Raw genomic sequence first — 19743 nt, 5'->3', positions numbered from 1 at the left:
ACGTATGGGAGGCTTTTAAAAAAGCTGAGTGAGCCTCTTGCCAGTTTTACCACACAAGGGAACCCTCTGTTTGCAATGTAAATATCAGGAAGCCACACCCCTATCACCCAGTCTCCGGAGCGTAGGAGCTTAACTCAGGGTTTGGCTCCAAGTTGCGAAGCCACCTCCTTTCATAACGATATGAGTCCTTTCCTGTGGTTAAGGACAATTAACTAACACAGAGAGCCACCCCAGCCACTAGCTGAGTTCAGAAATGACAAACCGCGTTATCTACTTCTCTGACTTGAGGTTATCATCTGAGAACCGGGAGGTAATAGGTTGTGTCTACGGGACTACATAGAAGGGTAGGGTTTCTGCTCGTGCAATCTCTTTAGCTGTCTGTGATATGCACCACAATCAGGTCGGACATATATTCAAGAGGAAAACTGTTTTCTTTCTTTTCTAATTTTGTGGAGAGGTTTTTGGGGTTGGTGGGAGATTTAGTGTTTAATTTTGTCTCCAACACCTTCAAATGTCTTTCTACAGAGGGCTGGTTGAACAAATCTGGCACCTCCACACAGTGGAATGCTAGGCAGTCACGACAAAGAACAAGAAGGCTCTCTGCACTTTCACTGTTGCTTGAAAGTGCAAAGTACACAGCAGTTTACTACTTTTTATGTAAAAAGGCTCTATGTTTGAATTTGCATAATCTCTGGAAGAGTAAACAGGGAACAAATAAAAGTGCTCATGTATGTGTTAAGGGGAACTGGGCAGAGGGGGGAGTGGACAGGGATGGAACATCATTTTGTATTTTCTGACTTTTGAAACACGTGACTATATTATTTATTCAAAATGAAAAAGGAAGGGTGGTGGCAAGCAAACAAAACCAATCTCTGAAGCAAAGAAGTGCCGGGACCAGACATTCTCTAAGCCCTTGATTCTGTTTATTTCTGAGCTCAGCCTTGACCTTAGAACCAACTGAAAGCTGATTATATTGAAACTTGCTTTTCGGTGTTCATGCTGGACGTTTTCTTGGAAGGCAGACCTTAGTGTAAAAGCAGGGAATGTCTTTATTTAAAAAAAGAAAAACAAAAGGTAAAACCAAAAAACTATCAGGTAGCTAACATACTCTTCCCCACTCTCCTCCTCCCCCCAGTTCAGTGTCGGCCGGTGAATGGGGTGCGGGGGACTCACGTTCAGAGTCTTGCTGTGGCCCCTCTGTCCCAATCCTCTCTCTGCCTCTTAGGCGGTCACTTAATCTCCAAGGAGTGGGCCTTCCTGGGTCAGCAGGGCTGACAGGAAGGGGTGCATGGGGTGCAATGTTCCTCCATACTGGGAATTGGGAAGCCAAGGTGCCTGAGATTCCACCGTTAGCCATCTGTCTTCTAGAAGCTTCTCTGAGACGATGGGGGAAAAAGGATATGGGGAAGGGGTCATCTCAACGCCTCTGGCCACTTCTAGGCTTTGTAGATTGTCACTCCTGTTAGTACTGTTGGGCGTCAGATCAGGATGTGCTGGGTGCTTCTGCATTTTATCCCTGGGCCAAACCTATGAAGTAGGTGTTATTTATTATAATCCCCATTTTATGGATGAAGAAACAGAGGGATAGAGCAATCAAGTGACTTCCCCAAGGTCACAGAGCTTATAATGGGCGGCTCAACCTCCCAGCTGTTCCGCTTCTAACATCCTCCAGCAGGGTGCTGCAAATCAGTTAAAAAGCTCTGCCTGGGCTTCCCTGGTGGCGCAGTGGTTGAGAGTCTGCCTTCCAATGCAGGGGTCACAGGTTCGTGCCCCGGTCCGGGAAGATCCCACATGCCGCAGAGCGGCTGGGCCCGTGAGCCATGGCCGCTGAGCCTGCATGTCCGGAGCCTGTGCTCTGCAACAGGAGAGGCCAGAACAGTGAGAGGCCCGCGTACTGCAAAACAAAAAAAAAAACAAAAAAAGCTCTGCCTCCTAGCTCCCTACCACTGGCTCTGCGACCTTGGGCACACGCCTTGCCTCGAGGGGTCCCAGTTTCCGGGTGTTAGTAATGGGGGCGGGGCCTTATGATGGACCACGCCACTTCAGTTGGCCTAGGTGGAGCACTGCAGGCTGCAGAAGTCAGCGGATGAGAAGAGCCTCAACACGTTGACCAGTGGGAACATGATAAGCGCTCCGAGGAGCGAGCCCAGCTGCACCGCCGCCCCGCACCACAAGAGGGCGCTGCGGCTACGGTCACGCAGGATCACGCCCAGCATCACCTTGACATAGCTCAGACAGCCAATGAACAGCACCCACGAAGCCACCTGCGGGGATTGGTTGGGAGAGACTCAGCAGTGAAGGTAACTTTGGGGCGAGCCCCAAGGGCGAAGGGCGCTTCTATGCTGGACTAATGGGGCCCGCTGAGTTGACCTCCCCAAGGACAAAGGAGAGCCCAATAGCTTTTCTGTCTCATGATCAAGTCAAGGGCAACTAAGAGAAGGCCACGCTGACATACATATAGTGGAAAGAGTGTGGCATTCAGGGGAGAAGCTGGACTGTCACCTTGGACCAGCCAGCTCACCTTCTTAAGCCTCTGTTTCCAAATAAGAAGCATCCCTCCCCCTCCCCCCAACCTTGGGCTTCCTGAGTGAGTAACCACAAAGACTTTGGTCAAGAGAAGGGGCTATACTCTCGACCTCCCAGGCCTTGGCTAGCTGGGGGGTGGGAGGCGGACAGCTCCACAGGCCAGATACTTACGATGAGGACTTCTCCACCCCAGTGGCCCTGCATGAGGGGGCAGGGGCTCATCACGGCCATAGCCATGTTGTAGGCCCCAAAGCCGGTCCCGAGCACTGTAAGGACCCCCAGGAATGGCAGAGACCTAGGACAGAGCGGGGGGTGGGACGTGAATAGAGGAGGTGAGTAGCCTGACCTCTGCCCCTACACCCCCACCCTGCCCCAGCCCCAGGGGGCCACAGGGAGTGGGTCAGAGTCTCCATGCTTAGAGGTTAGACCCATGTGGAAACTTCCAGGCTACCCAGTTCAAGTGGGTCAGCGAGGTTCCTGGGGTCAAGGCTGGCCTAAGTCATCCTGAGTGTTAACAGCAGGGCCCAGCATCCCAGCAGGAAAAACAGAACAGTCTCTAGTGCTACATGAGCCTGGTTCAAATCTCAGTTCCACCTGCAGGACTGGTCCCTAAGCCTCAGTTTCCTCGCCTGCATAAGGAGTCTTGTGGGACTGGGGAGCAGAGTGTGCAGGGCCTGGCCCTGGCTGTGGGCCCACCTGCTACCATCTGCGGCCATTTCCTGCTGTGATGCTCCCCAGCCCAGCCAGGAAGCTGCGCTGATGAGCGGGAGGCTTGGATCATGTTACTGGCACTGCAGGGTGTGTGCTGTGCGACCTCGGGTGACCCTTCTCCCTCCAGCCTCAGCTACCTTGTCTACAACGTGAGGTTTGCACGATCTGGGGGTCCTGGTGGCTGGCTTAGAGGCACTACACTGGTGGCCTTCCAGGTAGGCCCTCGGTCTGACCACTGAGGACACCATCCTTCATTTGAGGCCTTTTCCCTGGGGTCTCCCTGGCCACATTCTTCAGAACACTGACAGGTATGCACCCCTAGGTGACAGTGGAGGGGCTGCCCTGCCTCGAAGGACCCATTCTGCTTCAAGATTCTTGAATTCTGAGACTCTCAGACTCTGTATTTCTAACATTCTGGGTGTCTCAGCGTCCACAGGTCTGTGGCCTCTGGTCCTGATCCCTGAGAAATCTCCAGCTTCCCTCCAGTTTTTAAACCTCAAGGGAGAAAAATCAGCTTTCTGGCAAAGTGACATCTTCTGTCCAGCTCTCCTGTCCTCATTATTCCTCCTTCCCGGGCTGGGGGGTGGGGGGTGGGCAGGGCTGAGAGGCTGTGAGGCCAGGCAGGGCAGAGGAGCACGTGGGAGGCAGGGACACCTAAAGTTTCACAGCCCCAAGGTGGGTGTTTCTCCTGTGCGGATCCCAAGTCCCTACATCAGAAACACTTAGGTTGCTTATTAAAATTTGAAATTGGGACTTCCCTGATGGCACAGTGGTTAAGAATCTGCCTGCCAATGCAGGGGACACGGGTTCGAGCCCCGGTCTGGGAAGATCCCACATGCCGCGGAGCAACTAAGCCCGTGCGCCACAGCTACTGAGCCTGCGCTCTAGAGCCCTCGAGCCACAGCTACTGAAGCCCGCACGCCTAGAGCCCGTGCTCCGCAACAAGAGAAGCCACCGCAACGAGAAGCCCGCGCACACCGCAACGAAGAGCAGACCCCGCTTCGCCGCAACTAGAGAAAGCCCGCGCGCAGCAACGAAGACCCAACACAGCCATAAATAAATAAATACTTATATTAAAAAAAATTTGAAATCTAGGCTGGATCAATCTGCATTTTATCAATTTGCCCAGCCATTCTTCTAGAACTGCAGCTGTAAGGGAGCCGGCATGGGCCGGAGGCAGGAGGGCAGGGCTGAGATCCTGGGAATTAGACCACGGCAGACCCTTTCTCCAAGCCTCAGGGTTTCCATTTGTAAGTGGGAACCTCACTTCCTGCTTGCTCTTCCACATGGGCCAATGGCGGTGATGGTGGACCTGACATGTGCCACTGCTGTAAAAGCTTTACCAAATTAGCTCGTCTTATGCTCCCAGCAACCTAGGAAGAAGATCTATTATTATCCCCGTTTTCTAGATTCCTGAGGCACAGAGAGGTGGAGTGACTTGTCCAGTATCACAAAGCTAGTAAGTGGCAGAGCCGGGATTTGAACCCAGGCAGTTGAGCCCCAGAAACCATATTCTTAACCACTACACATCCAGCCTGATAGGTGGGTGTGGGATTCTGGGTTCTGACATGAAGTGTGCCCCCAAGCAGAGTTCTCCAGGGCCGGGTGGGGGTAGACCTGTTAGGCAGAAACATGGAGAGGAAGCAGGCGAGAGGGTTGGCCATGGAGCTGAGGGTGGCGGACAGGTGGTAGGCCACAGGCCCATAGGACAGGCAGGAGTAGGTCTGCACGGAGGGTAGCACGCCGTTGGTGAGCGCGTTCACAAAGGCCACCAGGATGTAGATGAAGGTCAGGTGGGCCAGGTGCTGGGGGGCTGTCTTCTCCTCCAGAGGCTCCTGGCCCTTGCCGCTGTCCTCCGGGCCTGGGGGGCCCAGGTCCTTCCCTTCCTGCGGCCGGATGGAGTGGAGGGTGACCTGAGAGGTGAGGAGGTCTTCTATGGAAGCTTCCCAGCGCCTGGGTTGACGCTGGAGGAAAAAGAAAGCTATGAGGCAGCAGGCCATCATGAAGGAGAGCAGGAGGAAGAAGACGAAGGGCGAGAAGGTGGCGGGGAGGTAGCGGCTTTCCAGGTGGACCACGGAGGGTGCCGTCCTAGCGAGCTCAGACACCAAAGCGCTGCTAGCTCCCTGGGAAAGACAAAACAAGGGTCAGTCGGATCCCTGGGTGATGTCAGGGCACAGGTGACAACACAATTAATGGTGACAATACAGGCACACCTCGCTTAATTGTGCTTCACTGTTACACTTCGTGGATGTTGCATTGTGCGTGTGTGTGTGTGTACAAACTGGGGTTTTGCGGCAACCCTACATCGAGCAAGTCTATTGGTGTCATTTTCCCAACAGCATTTGTTCACTTTGTATCTCTGGGTCACATTTTGGTAATTCTCGAAATATTTCAAACCCTCCACTAACAAAAAGATTATGACCTGCTGAAGGCTCAGATGATGGTTAGCATTTTTCAGCAATAAAGTATTTTTTAATTAAGGTATGTACATTGTTGTTTTAGACATAATGCTACTGTACACTTAATAGACTACATATAGTGGTAGACATAACTTTTATATGCACTGGGAAACCAAAAAAAATTTGTGTGACTCTCTTTACTGCAATACTGCTTTATTGCAGTGGTCCGGAACCAAACCCTCAATTATCTCCAAGGTCTGCCTGTATACAATAACATTAGGCGTTATTATTAGTAAGTAAGTGATGGATAAGAAACGCTCACACTGACTGACTGCTCACTGCACAGCAGCTCGTGTGCGCCTTCTGACGGCCCCGCGCAGTGGGGTCCATCACCCCTGGTTTTAGAGGGCACAGAGGTGTCAGGACAGTTTGTCTTACCTGAGGGTTCCGGGGAGTACGTGGCGAAGCCAGTGCACTTGGTTCTTTCTGACCCAGAAGCTACAGCTTTCCCCCCTTACTGCCCTCCAGGGCTGGTAACCACAAATATACATGTTCAGAGGAGGCGCTGGCTGGAGACAGGAGAGCAGCCCCACCCAAAGGCGCCCTGTGGCGACTTTTTTCCAAGAGACATCATGCCTCTAGATTTATGTATGTGAAATGTCAAAAAATTTAAATGTTATCAACTAATTCAAACTCTCGAAAAAGAAAAATGCTTTCATGCTATGGTGGCCCAGGCCACTGGTTTGCAAACATGGCTGTACGGCGGTGGTTTGGATAGTGTTAGGTGTATATACAGTCCAATATCCAGCAAGGAAGTTTGATGTTGTAACAGCACGAGGTATTGAAGCAATGTCTAAAGTCTATGGTTCTCAGCTCTGTCTGTACATTAGCGACAGCTGGGGAATTCTGAATACATACACGTTTACAATCCCTTATCTGCAATTCTGAAATCCAGAAAGCTCTAAAAGCCAGAATTTTTCTGTGACTCATTTGACAGCAACACTTGAGCTGGATATGAGTCCATTTACAGCCTTCGTCTGCCTACTGGGCATGAATGCCCCGGGCTGTGGGCAGCGGGGGGTCACTGTGCTGCACTGCTGGGTCACAGGCCCTGTCCCAGACTTGGGGTAAGTGTGTTCTAAAACCTGAAGCTCCAGATTCCAAAACACACCTGACCCCAAAGATTTCAGTGATGGGGATGAGGGGGTGCCCGCTGGCATAGGTCTCAGCAGCTCCCCCAGGGGCTCTAAAGTGCCGCCAGGTCAAGAACACTGGTCCACCCAACATCTAGGAGACACCAGCCCTCCGTAGGACCTTGCTTATGACCAAGAACAGAGCTGCAACAGCTCTGGGTAATGCCAGGTACCTGTGGGCTGTCCATGTTCCTGGTGGTCTCAGGGATCGGGGTGCTGTCTGATGTCTCAGTGATGTTGACACAGGTGGTGAGACCCGAGCCCTGCGCGAGAGCCACCAGGGCAGGCAGGAGGCCGCTGAGTCCTTCACCCACAAAGAAGGTGGTGAGGTAGTGGGTGGGCAGCCTGCTCATGAAGGGCAGGAAGGTGACGGAGGAGGTGCAGTCCACCAGGGCCAGGAAGAAGGTGAGGACCAGAAAGGCGATGCTGTGGTGGCTGCCCAGCACCCAGGAGGTGACATTCCAGAGGAAGGCGAAGAGGGTGCAGGCGATGGTGCCCACCCCCAGCACAGTGAAGATGATAGGCACCTCGGAAAGGCAGCCGGGTTGGAAGTGATGGAGTAGGGTGACCAGCAGGGGGCCGACGTTGGCCAGCTGGATGATAACTGTGAGGTAGGAGGGCAGGTACCAGCCCTCGGGCAGCTCCGTTACCAGCAGGGGCAGCTCTACCCAGAGCCCGTTGATGGCCACCCAGGAGCCCATCCCGAAGGTACAGACCAGCAGGTGTATCAGGAAGGCCATGGTGACGTCTGCCCTGGGCCGGAGGCTGCTGCCTCCACAGATCAGCCTGCAGTGTTTGATGGAGAAAAATACTAGGTGAGCAAAGTCAGGTTCACCATCTAGCAAAAGACTGTGCTTCTGGGCCCTCCCCACGAACAAGGTGGCTTTTTATTAGCAGAAAACATGGACAAATTCCTTTATAAGTAAGCTTCCAGTGGGGCAGGCTTTCCTAATCATGACTTGTAAATCCAGAGACTACAAAAGAAAAATTTGATACTTTCAACTGCATAAATCTTAGAACACACAAAAGCAAGAAAACCAACAAAACAGCCTCTGCAAAAAATGCCAAAAAATACCAACAACAAGATCAAAAGACAGATGACATCCTGGGTGAAAATACTGCAATGTAAATCACAGACAGAAGATTTATCTTCCCAATGTATAAAGAGTTTTTATAGATTAAGAACAAAAAGACCCAATAGAGAAGTAGACAAAGGATGTGAACAGTTCAGAGGAAAAAGTACAAAGAAGTCTTAGACATATGAAAAGATTACCTTCATTCACCATGGGAAATGTCAATTAACAATGACTCCAAGGTGCCACTTCGCACTGTGAGATTGTCCCAACGCCAATGTTTACCTGCCCTGGAAAAAATGATGTATGTACGAGGTTATTACTTCTTGCGGCCTTGTTGGTAATAGCAAAACATGGGAGACAATCTCCCTGCCACCCACAGAAGAGGGGCTAGTGGAAGGGATGGCTGCCTCTTGGAATAGCACACACCTGTTACAAGGAGAGCTCACTGGCTGATAGGATAACGACAGGCCTCGAGGCCGAGCTGATAAGTGAACAACATCAAGGTAGGTAGACAGGAGAAAAGGAGGAAGAATATGTTCTCTTTGCTTGTATTTGCACAAAGCAGCCCTTGAAGGACACACAGAAACTGCTGGGATGTTCAGCACCTCAGTATAGATCTTTTTATATAATTTAGATTTGTGAACCATGTAAACATACTATCTGGGGACTTCCCTGGTGGTCCAGGGGTAAAGAATCCACCTTCCAACGCAGGGGACGTGGGTTTGATCCCTGGTCGGGGAGCTAAGATCCCACATGCCGTGGGGGCAATTAAGCTAACGCGCTACAACTACTGAGCCCGCACGCCTCAACTAGAGACAGAAAACCCGCACGCCACAACTAGAGAGAAGCCTACATGCTGCAATGAAGAGGCTGCATCCCACAATGAAGACCCGATGCGGCCAAAACAAAAAAATATTTAAAAAAGTCAGGATCATTGTCAAAAAAACATTAAAAAAACATACTACCTGTTACAAAAATAAGGTTATCTGATATAAAATTGCAGTCTGGAGTTTTTCTCCTCAAATTATAGAGCTCCCTCTCTGGACAGGCCCTGGGAGACTGCCTGACTGTAGCCCCCCTGGAACCATTCTGTGATCTGTTTACCACCTTCCCAGTTACCTGTGTCATACCACCTGTGCAGTTACCCTCAGTCTAAGGAAAAATATTGGAGAGGCTTTGTCAACTGAAAAAAAAAACAGCACTGCACAACATAAGGGCAGTGAGTTTCAGTTTTTATTCAGGGGTCTTACTGAGGACTACAGCCTCAGATAGCTCTGAGGAACTGCTCGGGAGAGGTAGGGGAAGATCCAGGATATGTAGGAATTTCTTGGTTGGGAAATACATGTAGTCATGCATACATCTTGGTAAAAGATCACACACAAACACACACAAACCCAGATAGCTCAAGCTAACGATTTTAGTGTTTTTCTATGGACGGGAAGATGCAAGATTTCTGGGTCATTGAAATTCTTCCTTAGATATGCATCTTAACTGTCTAGGGGCTCTATATCCAAAACAGAATGCTTCATGCTGTTTTTCCATCCTGAATTCCCCCCAGGGAGCCCTGTCCGTGGTCAACTTCTGTGGGTTGCAACTAGATCCTTGTAGAGCTGGAATGTCAGACAACATTCTTTGTTTACAGCTTTGAGTGAGACTCTGGAGCCAGCTGCCTGGACTTGAACACAGCTCTGCCTCTTAACTGGATGATTTTGGACAACTGAGTTTGCCTCTGTGCCTCATTTCCCCCCTCTGTAAATAGAGGGCAATGATAGTATCGACCTCATGGTTTGTAATGAGATGCAATGTGTTAATGAGTATGTGTCGTCTCAGTGCCTGCCGCACAGAAAACGCTAAGGGTTAGCTGTTTTTGCTATGGTGCAACGCCAGGTTTGGTGACAATTATTTTTTTCTAATTTGCATGCAAATTAACATATGACTATTAAAATTAATAAAGGAAAAAAGTTCCCCATGAGGTACCACCTGAAATACTGGTGGCACCATTTTGGGAAGAGATGTTGATTGGGCCAATCACCTCCCTTTACCGATGGGAAAAGGGGTGGGGCCTGCAGGGGTGTAGGGGCTCTGCTGAGGCTGGTGATGGGATTTGGAGCGGGGTCCCCTGCGGCACTTGGCTCCGCCTACCTCTCCTCATGACGCTAATCTCGGTTCTGCTCAATTCACATGGTCAGCCTTTAACTCCTCGTCTCTCTTCTAGAACCCGCAGGGGCAGCCCTGTGGCTACGCCCCACCCAGGAAGCTCCCCTCCAGGTTCCCACACACAGAACTGACTCTCCAGGTCCAGACTCCTTTCCTCCTTCCTCCTTGGAGGAAACACAATCCTCGGGCTGCCACCTCTTCCTCTCTGGGAGGCAGAATGCAGAATGCAGAATGCAGCCCGACTTGCTTTCAGTCCCATTTCACCACCTCCTGTCTGGGAGCCTTAGGTGAGTCACTAAGCTCTATTTCCTCACCTGCGAAGCTGGCCCACTAACAGCCCAGGACAGGCCTGGTTCTGGGCATGCCCAGAGGACCCATGGAGAGAGGGCAAAATTCTGCCTTCGCCTGTGCAGTGCTCCTTGCCTGGGGCGCCATCCCCCTCCCGTCCATATCCCAGATTTCTGCAGGACCCTACGCCCCAGGAAACCTCATCTGGCTGCCCAGCCCTGGGACCCAGGACCCTCCATTTAGGGTTTTCCTGGTGTGGGTGTATGCTGGCACATTTCCCGGGGAGACTGAAGCCCCTGGAGGGCAGGGGCTGCTTTGGAATCTGGCTTTTTTTTTTTTTCCCCTGGTATGCGGGCCTCTCACTGTTGGGGCCTCTCCAGAGCGCAGGCTCAGTGGCCATGGCTCAAGGGCCCAGCCGCTCCGCGGCATGTGGGATCCTCCCGGACCAGGGCACGAACCCGTGTCCCCTGCATCGGCAGGCGGACCCTCAACCACTGCGCCACCAGGGAAGCCCTGGAATCTGGCATTTTGACTGCAGAAGAGCCTTTACAGATGACCTAGCTCCGGATTTGTAAACTGGTAACTCACTGGCCGCAGGCGAGCAGCAGATGTATTATTTTGATGTGTGGCATGTTGTAAATAATTAGTTACTGAAATCCACAAGTCAGGAAGGAGGTGGCATACAAAACTCAGGATTTCTGGCTTCTTGAGAATATTCTGGAAGACCACACCAGGACAATGTGCCCACATGGCAACAATCACCCTTGGCCCTCTGTAACTTAGGGCACCTGCCTGGGCCCCTCCAGGCCCGGTAGACACTGCAACCCCTGATCAAGCCTAGCCCTTATTTCTGACAGCAAGATGTGGCTTGCCCAGGATCCCCCACTAGTTGGGGGCAAAATGGGGGCTGGGATCCAACCTTGGGCCTCTCAGTACTGGACTCCGGGCACTGACTCCAGCCACCTGGAGGCAGCCGCCTGGGCTCAAATCGCAGCTTCAACCCTGCGCAAACAACTTAACCTCTGCTATCTGATTCCTCTTGTGCAAAATGGGAGGGTCCCAGTACCAACATCAGAATTGTTAGGACCATGAACCTGCAAAATACTAGCATGATGCCTGACACATAGTAAGTGCTCAATAAACGTGAACGATCATGGTTACGATTTCAGCAAACCTGTCAATTGCATTTAAAAACACACAATTTTCCCGAGCACACTTCTAGATACCACAACACACATTCCTGATGGCAAAATTTTATCATCACTTCCCCCTAAACAATCAATCCGGGATTATTAGTCACCTACTTTGTGCCCAGTGCTGTGAGGGATGCAGGCAGAAAAGTCACAGGGGCTATGCCCAGAGAAAAGTGTGAGGAAGAGGTGTGTGGGCTGCAGGGCCCAGATGCATCATGGGCCAAAGCAGGCAGAGTTGCAGGTAGAGGGGAGGGTGCAGTGGCTGGGACTGGATGGAAAGGCAGGGTTTCCCACCTGCTGGGAAAACTAGTAAAGTAGTCTTGTTCAGGCTTCAGAGGCAGAAGTAGGCCTCTGACTGTCTTGTGACCCTGCCTCGACTGGCTGCGTGCCTGTTTACACACTTAACAATTGTTACTAACTAGTTAGGCGGCACTTACCATAAGAAAGGGAGTGGGTCTTGGAATTTCTCGAGCCCTGGGGACTTGGCCAGTCCCCTGCGGTCTGGAAAATCTTGTGACTCACATGGTGAAATCAACAGCATTGTTACAATTGAACCAGAGCTGCATTTTTGCACGCAAACAGATGATATCAGTTTGCGGCCACGCACTGCCCGGGACCCTGCCCGGGACCCTTCCCAACTGGGACTTCAGACTGCTGTTACTCGGGACTTCCCAGCTGCTGTTTGAACCTGGATGAAGGTGTTGGCCCAATCTGGTGATGTATACTCGGTTATATCTCTCTAATACTTTTATTCATCCCCTTCTAATGACTGTATATTGAAATTATGTTAAATAATCTTCTATTAAAGAAATTAATTAAATCTGTTCAGTTGTGTGAGACGAGTGGTTATTTTGCCAGCGAATCCAACGAACCTTGAAACTGAAAGCAGGCTTTCGGCAATACACCACCCTACCTTGGCCAAGGCAGGTAACTCAATGGCTGCAAAACAGGGGCTGTCCCGCCCTGGAGGATCAGTGGAGTGGAGGAGGGAGAGAACCTTTTCCAAAAGCCAGCAATTCATTGCAGCTTCTCGGCTGCCCAAAGTACTGTCCAAGTAGACCCAGAAATAGGTGCTGCCTGCCCACTCCCACCTGAGACCAGGATCTGGTATAAAGCAGGCAGAATCCCACTGGAAAAAAGCTGACCCACATCAGTTAAGGTAGAGTTCTGCCTAGGATTGGTGAAACAATACAGAAGGAAAGAAAAGGTAGAGCATTGTATGATATTCCAAGGCTGAGGCTACTAGCTGCTTCCCACTGGCCACTCTTCCTTCTTCCTTAGTTATTACTGAGACCAGATTTTTGGTTGGGCAAATGGCCACTGAGCTAAAGGACTACATTTCCCAGCTTCCCTTGTAGCTGGACATGACCATCCAATCAAGACCAGGCCAACGAAGTTGGAAGCGACTTTGGAAGTCTCCTTAAAGGGAGTGTGCCCTTCTGTTCTTCCTTATCCTGCTGTCTAGAATTCAGGTGTGGTAGCCAGAACGCCAGCAGCCATTTTGCACAATGGGAGATGACATGGGGGCTAGATGGAGACTAGATGCCCTCAGGACTTTGTGGCCCAGAACTGCCACACCAGCCCTGTTCTCTCTGCCGTTGGACCATTTTGCTTGTTTAATGTTGTTAAGGTATAAATAAGCTTCTATCTTGCTTAAGCCACTCTTATTTTATAAATAGCAAAGCACTGGCTAAGTGTACGGAGATATATGTTCAAGGATGTATATTGACCAGTGATAGTGAAATGGAGCAGGACCGTACGGTCCTTGCCCCCATGTCCTCAGCCTGCCTTTTGTCTGTGGAAAAACTTTAGCCAAAGAATAAGTTTAATCAGAGAAGTGAGAAAATGCAGAAACAAAGGAAAATAGTCCAACAAAACTAAATAATAATAGTTTAGTCATTAAGCATAGTTAAGGACCTGTAGTTCCTTCTCAAAGGGCTATAGATAATATTCTGAGCCACACTCTGAGCAGTCTTATAGATAGTGAAACCCCTGCCAGGTGGAGAAGTTAACTGCATGACGATCAGGATGTAGCCATGACATAAGCTGCCACAATTCCGAGAACTGGCCTCAAGAAATGGAAACAAATCAACCCTGGAACTAAAGATTAATTGTACTTAATCAGGATGACACTGGTCAGACCACTGATGATCAATTTCAAGATGACTGTCAGAGCCGACTATGCTGTTTCTGCATGCAGCCCCCTCCCTCTGTCTGTAAAAGCTCTTTTCCCCTGATTGTCGGGTCAGGGGGGGACGTCGGCCTTTGGACAGGCATCTGCCTGCCACCCCCACCACCGCGGTTGCTGGCATTCAAAATAAAGCAAACTTTCCTTTCCACCAAGCTTGCCTCTTTATTGGCTTTTGAGCTGCGAGCAGCTGGACCCCACTTCTGGTTACAATAGTAGCCAAAAACTAATGAGTACATTTATCTCATTTACTATCAAAGCCCAGCCTCAGAAACTCAGGTCCTGCCACAACTAGGATCTGATCAAAAACCAAACTCAAAATTAGTTGTTGAGACACACCTTAAAGAGATACCAAAAGGAAAAGGTTAGGAGTAAATGTGGGGGCAAAGGTCTTCCAGAAAAATGCAGGGTTGGGGGAGAGAGAGGGAGAGGTAGCTCTCAATATGGAATTTGATGGCAAAAGTCAAAAGTAGGAACTGAGACCCAGAGTCATTTCATATTGATAAAGACAAATTCATAATGGAGTCAAAACAGTGGTGAATATCTATATTCTGAATAACATTCTCCAGAAGCCTCAGAAATGCTGGGAGAAAAGGACAGAACACAGTAAATGGTGGGGTTTTGACTCATTGTTCCAGGCCTTGAGAGCAGAAGAAGGTAAAAAATAAACAAGGATATAGAAGAGGCAATAAATGATATGCAATAAATGATATGACAGGCATATGCCCATGTCTACTAAGGAATAAGTAAATAATTAAAGGGAGGAAGCGAATTTGCAGAAGATGGTTACCTTTTATCACTTGAACAGCTATTCAACTATGAGGTCAGCAAGGTGGCCAGTTACACATTGACAAATATGTAGTTTTCCTGAATAGAACCAGTTAGAAAATAAGACTTCTATTGGGTAGTCATTTAGGAAAAATAAATAAAGCTGGACCTCTTTCTTATCTCTTACTCAGCCCCCACCCCCACCAAAAAAAAATCAATTTTAGCTGGATCAAATGTTTAAATATTTTTTAAATTAAAAAAAAATCATAAAAATACTCCAAAGAACATATAGGCAGAGGGAACAGCTTGTGCAAAGGTCCTGGGGCAGGAATGAACCTAGGCCACTGTGGCTGGAACAGTGGGCTTAAAGGGGAGAAGAGGGCAGACAGGGGAGATAAGGAACCTAAATTTCATTTATGTGCAATGGGTCCCATGCACTGAGAGCCTAAATCCCCATGGCCCACAGAGCTTTCTCTGGGTCCTTAGGAAGGTGCCACCACAGCTGCGAGGGAACTGATTTGGCTCTGCAAGTTTCTGTTTCTTCACCTGGAAAAAAGTCACAGTGGTGTAAGGTCCAGCACGACCCATCTCCTTTATGGTTCCCCTGCCTTGGCTTACTCCCAGCCAGCCACACCAAGTGCCATGTGCTCCTGGACCCCGGCGACACAGCCATCAATGGCAGTGGATGGGGGATGCCCTAGGCAGAGGGACTTGCCTGTGCAGAGGCCTCGTTTCTTCAGAGATCTAAGGAGTGGCTCAGAGTGTGTTGGGGATATTGTTTAAAAGTGCACATCTCTGTTATCTGTTTTTTCTACAGTGACCTTGCAGTTCTTGTTCATTCATTTATCCAGTATTTATTGGATACTTGGTGTGTGCTGGACACAACCTCTGCTCTCAGGAAAGTGTGGGAAGAAACAGTCACTAAGCAAAGTAGGAACACGGAGCAAGTCAGCTGGTGATAGGGCTGTGGAGGGAAGAAGCTGGCCGGGGGAGCAGGCAATCGAGAAGAGTGGCTGCAATCGTAAATGGGGTTGTCAGAGGGAACTTGAAGGAAGCCTGGGAGTGAGCCATGTCAGGGGAAAGAGTGGTGGTGGGGGAGGGCACAGCAATTGCAAAGGCCCTGGGGCAGGGTCTCACCTGTCTTGCCCCAGCCAGAAACAGGTATTGGTGTTGGAAGAACAGCCAGGAGGCCAGCGTGGCTACTACAGCAATTCCCGTAGGGAGGAATGGGCAGGTCATGTAGGGCCCTGTAGGCAAGAGTCCGGGGGTTTTCTCTGAGCTAAAATCTCCATTGCTGGACAGAGGTGGGACCAGCTCTAATTGCGTTTTTAACAGAATCATGCTGGCTGTTGTGAGGAGAATAATGGGGGGCCAGGGTGGAAGCAGGAGTGAAACTTGTTAACCCATTAGGAAGCTGGTGCAGTTCTCCAGGCAGAAAAGATAAAAACAGTAACAGCAACAACTACAACAATGGCTGCTATTTCTCGCTGCTTGTCTTGCAGGCCTGGCGCTAAGCACTTCACACACACTATCCGTCAAATCCTCTCAACAATCCTGGGACAAGCATTATAATTGTCTCCATTTAAGAGATGAGGAAACTGAGGCTCAGAGAGGGAAAGTCATTTGCCCGAGGTCACACAGCTGGTCATCTGGGAGCTGAGGTTTGAGCCCAGGCATATCTGACTGTGGACCCAGCCCTCTTAACCAGCCTGAGCAGGGCCCTGTGGGTGAGGGGGTTAGGAAGCTGCTGCAGGGGCCAAGCTGAGCAGGATCCCTTTCCATTCACCTCCAGTCTCCCCAGCACTTGGGCTAGGAAAGGGAGAAATGGGGTTCAGGCCCTGGAGAACCTGGGAGAGACTCCAAGACATATCTGTTTCCCGGGCCCCTTCAGTGACTCTGGGAGACCAGAAACCTAAGGCTTTGAGTGAGACACTTGAGATGCCCCCACAACAGATGGGCAAACACAGGGAAGCCAGAAGGACAGCCTCAGGCAAAGGTGTCCCTTCCCTTCACATTCTTGCACGGAGAGCTGAGTCCCAGGCCCAAGGGAGTGAAGGGAGTAGAGGGTGAGGGGCCAGCACACCCTCAATGTGTGGGCTGGGCCATCTCCTCCCCGACCAGGCAGGAAGGGCCTTGTCCAGCCTTGCCCATCAGAGCCTGAGCCTCCAACCCTGCGCTCGGTCCTGCTCTCTGCTTTCTTCCTTTACAGCATCACTGGGCATCAGCTTGGGGACGGGAGCTTATCTGTGTGCTGCTCTCTCCCACGTGAGCCCGGCCCTGTCCTCTCTCCCAGTGTCCAGATGGCCACCTGGTTTGTTAAGGGCTGGGCCACCTGATCGAGCCTGCCTCAACCATGTCTGTTAAGTCGGCCAGGGCAGCCCGGGCAGTGCCAGGTGACGGCATGGGCACTGGCCACACACTGCTCCCAGAAAAGGGTCTGAGTCAATGTTGTCCCAGGTTCCAGACTCCTAGTAAGACTAGAGGGGTGGGGATGTGGTCCGGGCAGGAGCAAGATGGCTCTGAGTGGACAGAACAGGGAGACAGAGAGGGGCAAAAACAAAAAACCTAGAAGAAGAGATGGAGAGATAAAGACAGAGACTGAGACACAAAGGGACACAAAGAACCAAAAGCTAGAAGCAGAAATGGGCAGGAAGACAGAGGCACAGAGGCAGGGCAAAAGGAGGGGCTGAGATGAACAGGAGGTAGAAGCAGAGGGGAGAGTCTGTGTGTGCTGGAGGCCCGGCCCAGGTAAGCCACCACCCTCGTGGCTCACATCCACGTGTATCAAGAGGGCTTCACCTCTCCTCGCCATAAGCTTGGCGTTACCTTGGGCCGCATCCCATCTCAATGTTCCCATGTCATAGATGTGGGGAAACCAGGCCCAGAGAGGAAGCAGTGCTTGCCCACACCTTGTCCAACCCCTGGTCAACCAGGCCTGTGCTCACTTGGCTGTGCATCCTCAAGCCAGCTGCTCACCTTCTCTGGATCTCTGTGTCTCCAAAGGGTCTGAGGATGCCCAGGCTTTTAGCGCTTGGCTGCCAGGGAGGAAGCAAGGAGATAACAGGACCCCAGCCAGCCAGTGGGGACTGTGAGTTCCCTTTCTCCCTCTCGCCTCTCCCAGGGCCTGGAAGGGCTTCAGGCCTCCCAAGGGGCTGACCTTGGCTGGGTTCCTCTCCCCTCAGTGCCCATCCCAACCCTCGGTCTCCGTGCCAGGCTGGTGAGATTCCGGCCCCCACCTGGTAGGAACAGCTGTCCCAATGGTGTGGAGATGCAGCCGGGTAGAGGTCAGCGGGGGCGCAGTCTTTTGGCCTGGGGAGGAGGGGTCTGGAGTCCACCCAGCCGGCTCAGGGTGCCCCAACTCCAGCCGGACCTGCGGGCCAGCGGAGGAGGAGACCCTTCTTCCCCGCTATCCCTCGGCCTCCAACCCAGCAGCTGAAATTTCCTTTCTCCACGGCCAAGGGAAAGGCCATGGGCCACCTGCTGTCCCCAGACTAGACTGGGCCCTGGTACCTGCAGCTGTGCACTTACAGGCCTGAGTCGCCCAGCTCGGCTGGCTTACCTGCTGGTCCTGTTCCCAAGTGGCTCTGCATGGGAGGGGCCAGAGGCAGCCGGTTAGTATTAACCTGTCCCCGCCCCAAGGAGGGGGAAAGGCGGGGAGCAGGGTGGGCGGGGCTCACTGAGAGCCTAACCGTGTGTCTGAAACAGCCCAAGCAGCCCAATCCAGAGGATCCTGATGATTCAACTTAACAATAAAGGGCTCATTACTCAGCGCTTTAACCCCCAGAAGACAAAAGAGCTGCCCAGGCATTGGCTCCGGCCCCACCTTCGGGCCACCGTGATTCCCTTCGTGCAGGAATGGCGCCCCCTGGAGCAGAAACTCTTGGTTCAAATAGTGGTGCTTAAATAAGTCACTTGGAAAGTGGGGATAATAATAACGCCCTCCTTGTGGAGCAGAAGTCAAAACAGCCAGTGTGTGCTGAGCGGACTCTGTGCCAGGCCCTGAGCTTGAGGTGCACTAATGGCCATGGCTCACGGGCCCAGCCGCTCCGCGGCATGTGGGATCTTCCCGGACCGGGGCACGAACCCGTGTCCCCTGCATCGGCAGGCGGACTCTCAACCACTGCGCCACCAGGGAAACCCACAGACTTTTAAAAAAAATTTTATTTTTTATTATTTATTTATTTTTGGCTGCGTTGGGTCTTCGTTGCTGCACGTGGGCTTTCTATAGTTGCGGTGCGCGGGCTTCTCATTGCGGTGGCTTCTCTTGTTGTGCAGCACATACTCTAGGCGCTCAGGCTTCAGGAGTTGTGGCACGTGGGCTCAGGAGTTGTAGCTCGTGGGCTCTAGAGCACAGGCTCAGTAGTTGTGGCCCATGGGCTTAGTTGCTCCGCGGCATGTGGGATCTTCCCAGACCAGGGCTCGAACCTGTGTCCCTTGCATTGGCAGGAGGATTCTTAACCACTGCGCCACCAGGGAAGCCCTACCACAGGCTTTTGGGGAGATACAACTACTATCCGCATTTTACGAACGAGGAACCGGAGGCCCAGAGAAGTCAAGAGTCTGGCAGAGCTAGTCTCTGATATCCACGGACAAATACTACTTTGCCACGTAGTAATAGTTCATATCCAATGAACGATAATAGTCCAATACCCAATTAAATCTGTCAATAATCCTTGGCAGGTGCTACTTTTATTCCCTACTTTGTAGATGGGGAAGCGGAGGCTCAAAGAGGTTAAGTGACTCCCTCAAGGTGCTATAGCCGGTAAGTGCGGGTCAGGATTCGAACCCAGACTCAAACTTGTGCACACACGGTGTGAAATGAATCTCACAGGGCCTGGCTCACTGTGTGTTGAGGTCTACGAATAATTCTGGTTTGCTTTTTGTCTTATTCTCTGAGACGGTCATTTACTTGATAAGCCGTCACTCCCCTGGTAAATGCTTGGGGTGAGAGGTAAGCAGACCCCAGCGGAGGAGACCGGGCCCCTCTCACAGCTTGGCAGGGGCTCAGGAAGTGATGAAACCAACACTTTGGGTTGTAGGGACACAAGAATTTGCTCGTCCTCTACCAGGATGCAGTGTGAGGCTGCTGCCCCCCCAAATCTTTCCTTCCCAGTGATGCCCCCTCCCGACTCTCAGGAAGTTCTGTCTAAGGTGTGACGCACATCCGTCTCACGGGTGCTCCTTATATCATTTTTATTTTTAACTTAAAAATATATCTTTGGGGAATTCCCTGGCGGTCCAGTG

The 19743-nt window shown here is 51.2% G+C and overlaps 1 protein-coding gene across 4 annotated transcripts; it reads right to left on the bottom strand.

Moving 5' to 3' along the window:
* Window positions 1-901: 901 nt before the first annotated feature.
* Window positions 902-18078, bottom strand: SLC52A3 (solute carrier family 52 member 3). 4 transcript variants are annotated; one of them, XM_024742875.1, is made up of 7 exons: window positions 18059-18078; window positions 8103-8192; window positions 7003-7615; window positions 4855-5360; window positions 2698-2821; window positions 2220-2264; window positions 902-1527 (listed from the first exon to the last, which is right to left on the bottom strand). In XM_024742875.1, exons 3-7 carry the CDS (start codon window positions 7567-7569, stop codon window positions 1234-1236), a joined length of 1536 nt encoding a protein of 511 aa, XP_024598643.1. In that variant the 5' UTR covers window positions 7570-7615; window positions 8103-8192; window positions 18059-18078; the 3' UTR covers window positions 902-1233. The 4 variants fall into 4 exon arrangements, with proteins under 4 accessions (XP_024598643.1, XP_024598647.1, XP_024598644.1 ...); XM_024742879.1 differs by having other exon boundaries at window positions 4855-5201; XM_024742876.1 differs by lacking the exon at window positions 18059-18078 and adding an exon at window positions 17476-17533.
* Between the last annotated feature and the right edge of the window lie 1665 nt (window positions 18079-19743).

The sequence above is a fragment of the Neophocaena asiaeorientalis genome, unplaced genomic scaffold (assembly GCF_003031525.2).
Source record: "Neophocaena asiaeorientalis asiaeorientalis breed wild unplaced genomic scaffold, Neophocaena_asiaeorientalis_V1.1 scaffold82, whole genome shotgun sequence".
In the NCBI taxonomy this organism is placed as follows: domain Eukaryota; kingdom Metazoa; phylum Chordata; class Mammalia; order Artiodactyla; family Phocoenidae; genus Neophocaena; species Neophocaena asiaeorientalis.
Note: the sequence above shows the minus strand (reverse complement) of the source record. Positions and strands in the feature narration are given on the sequence as shown.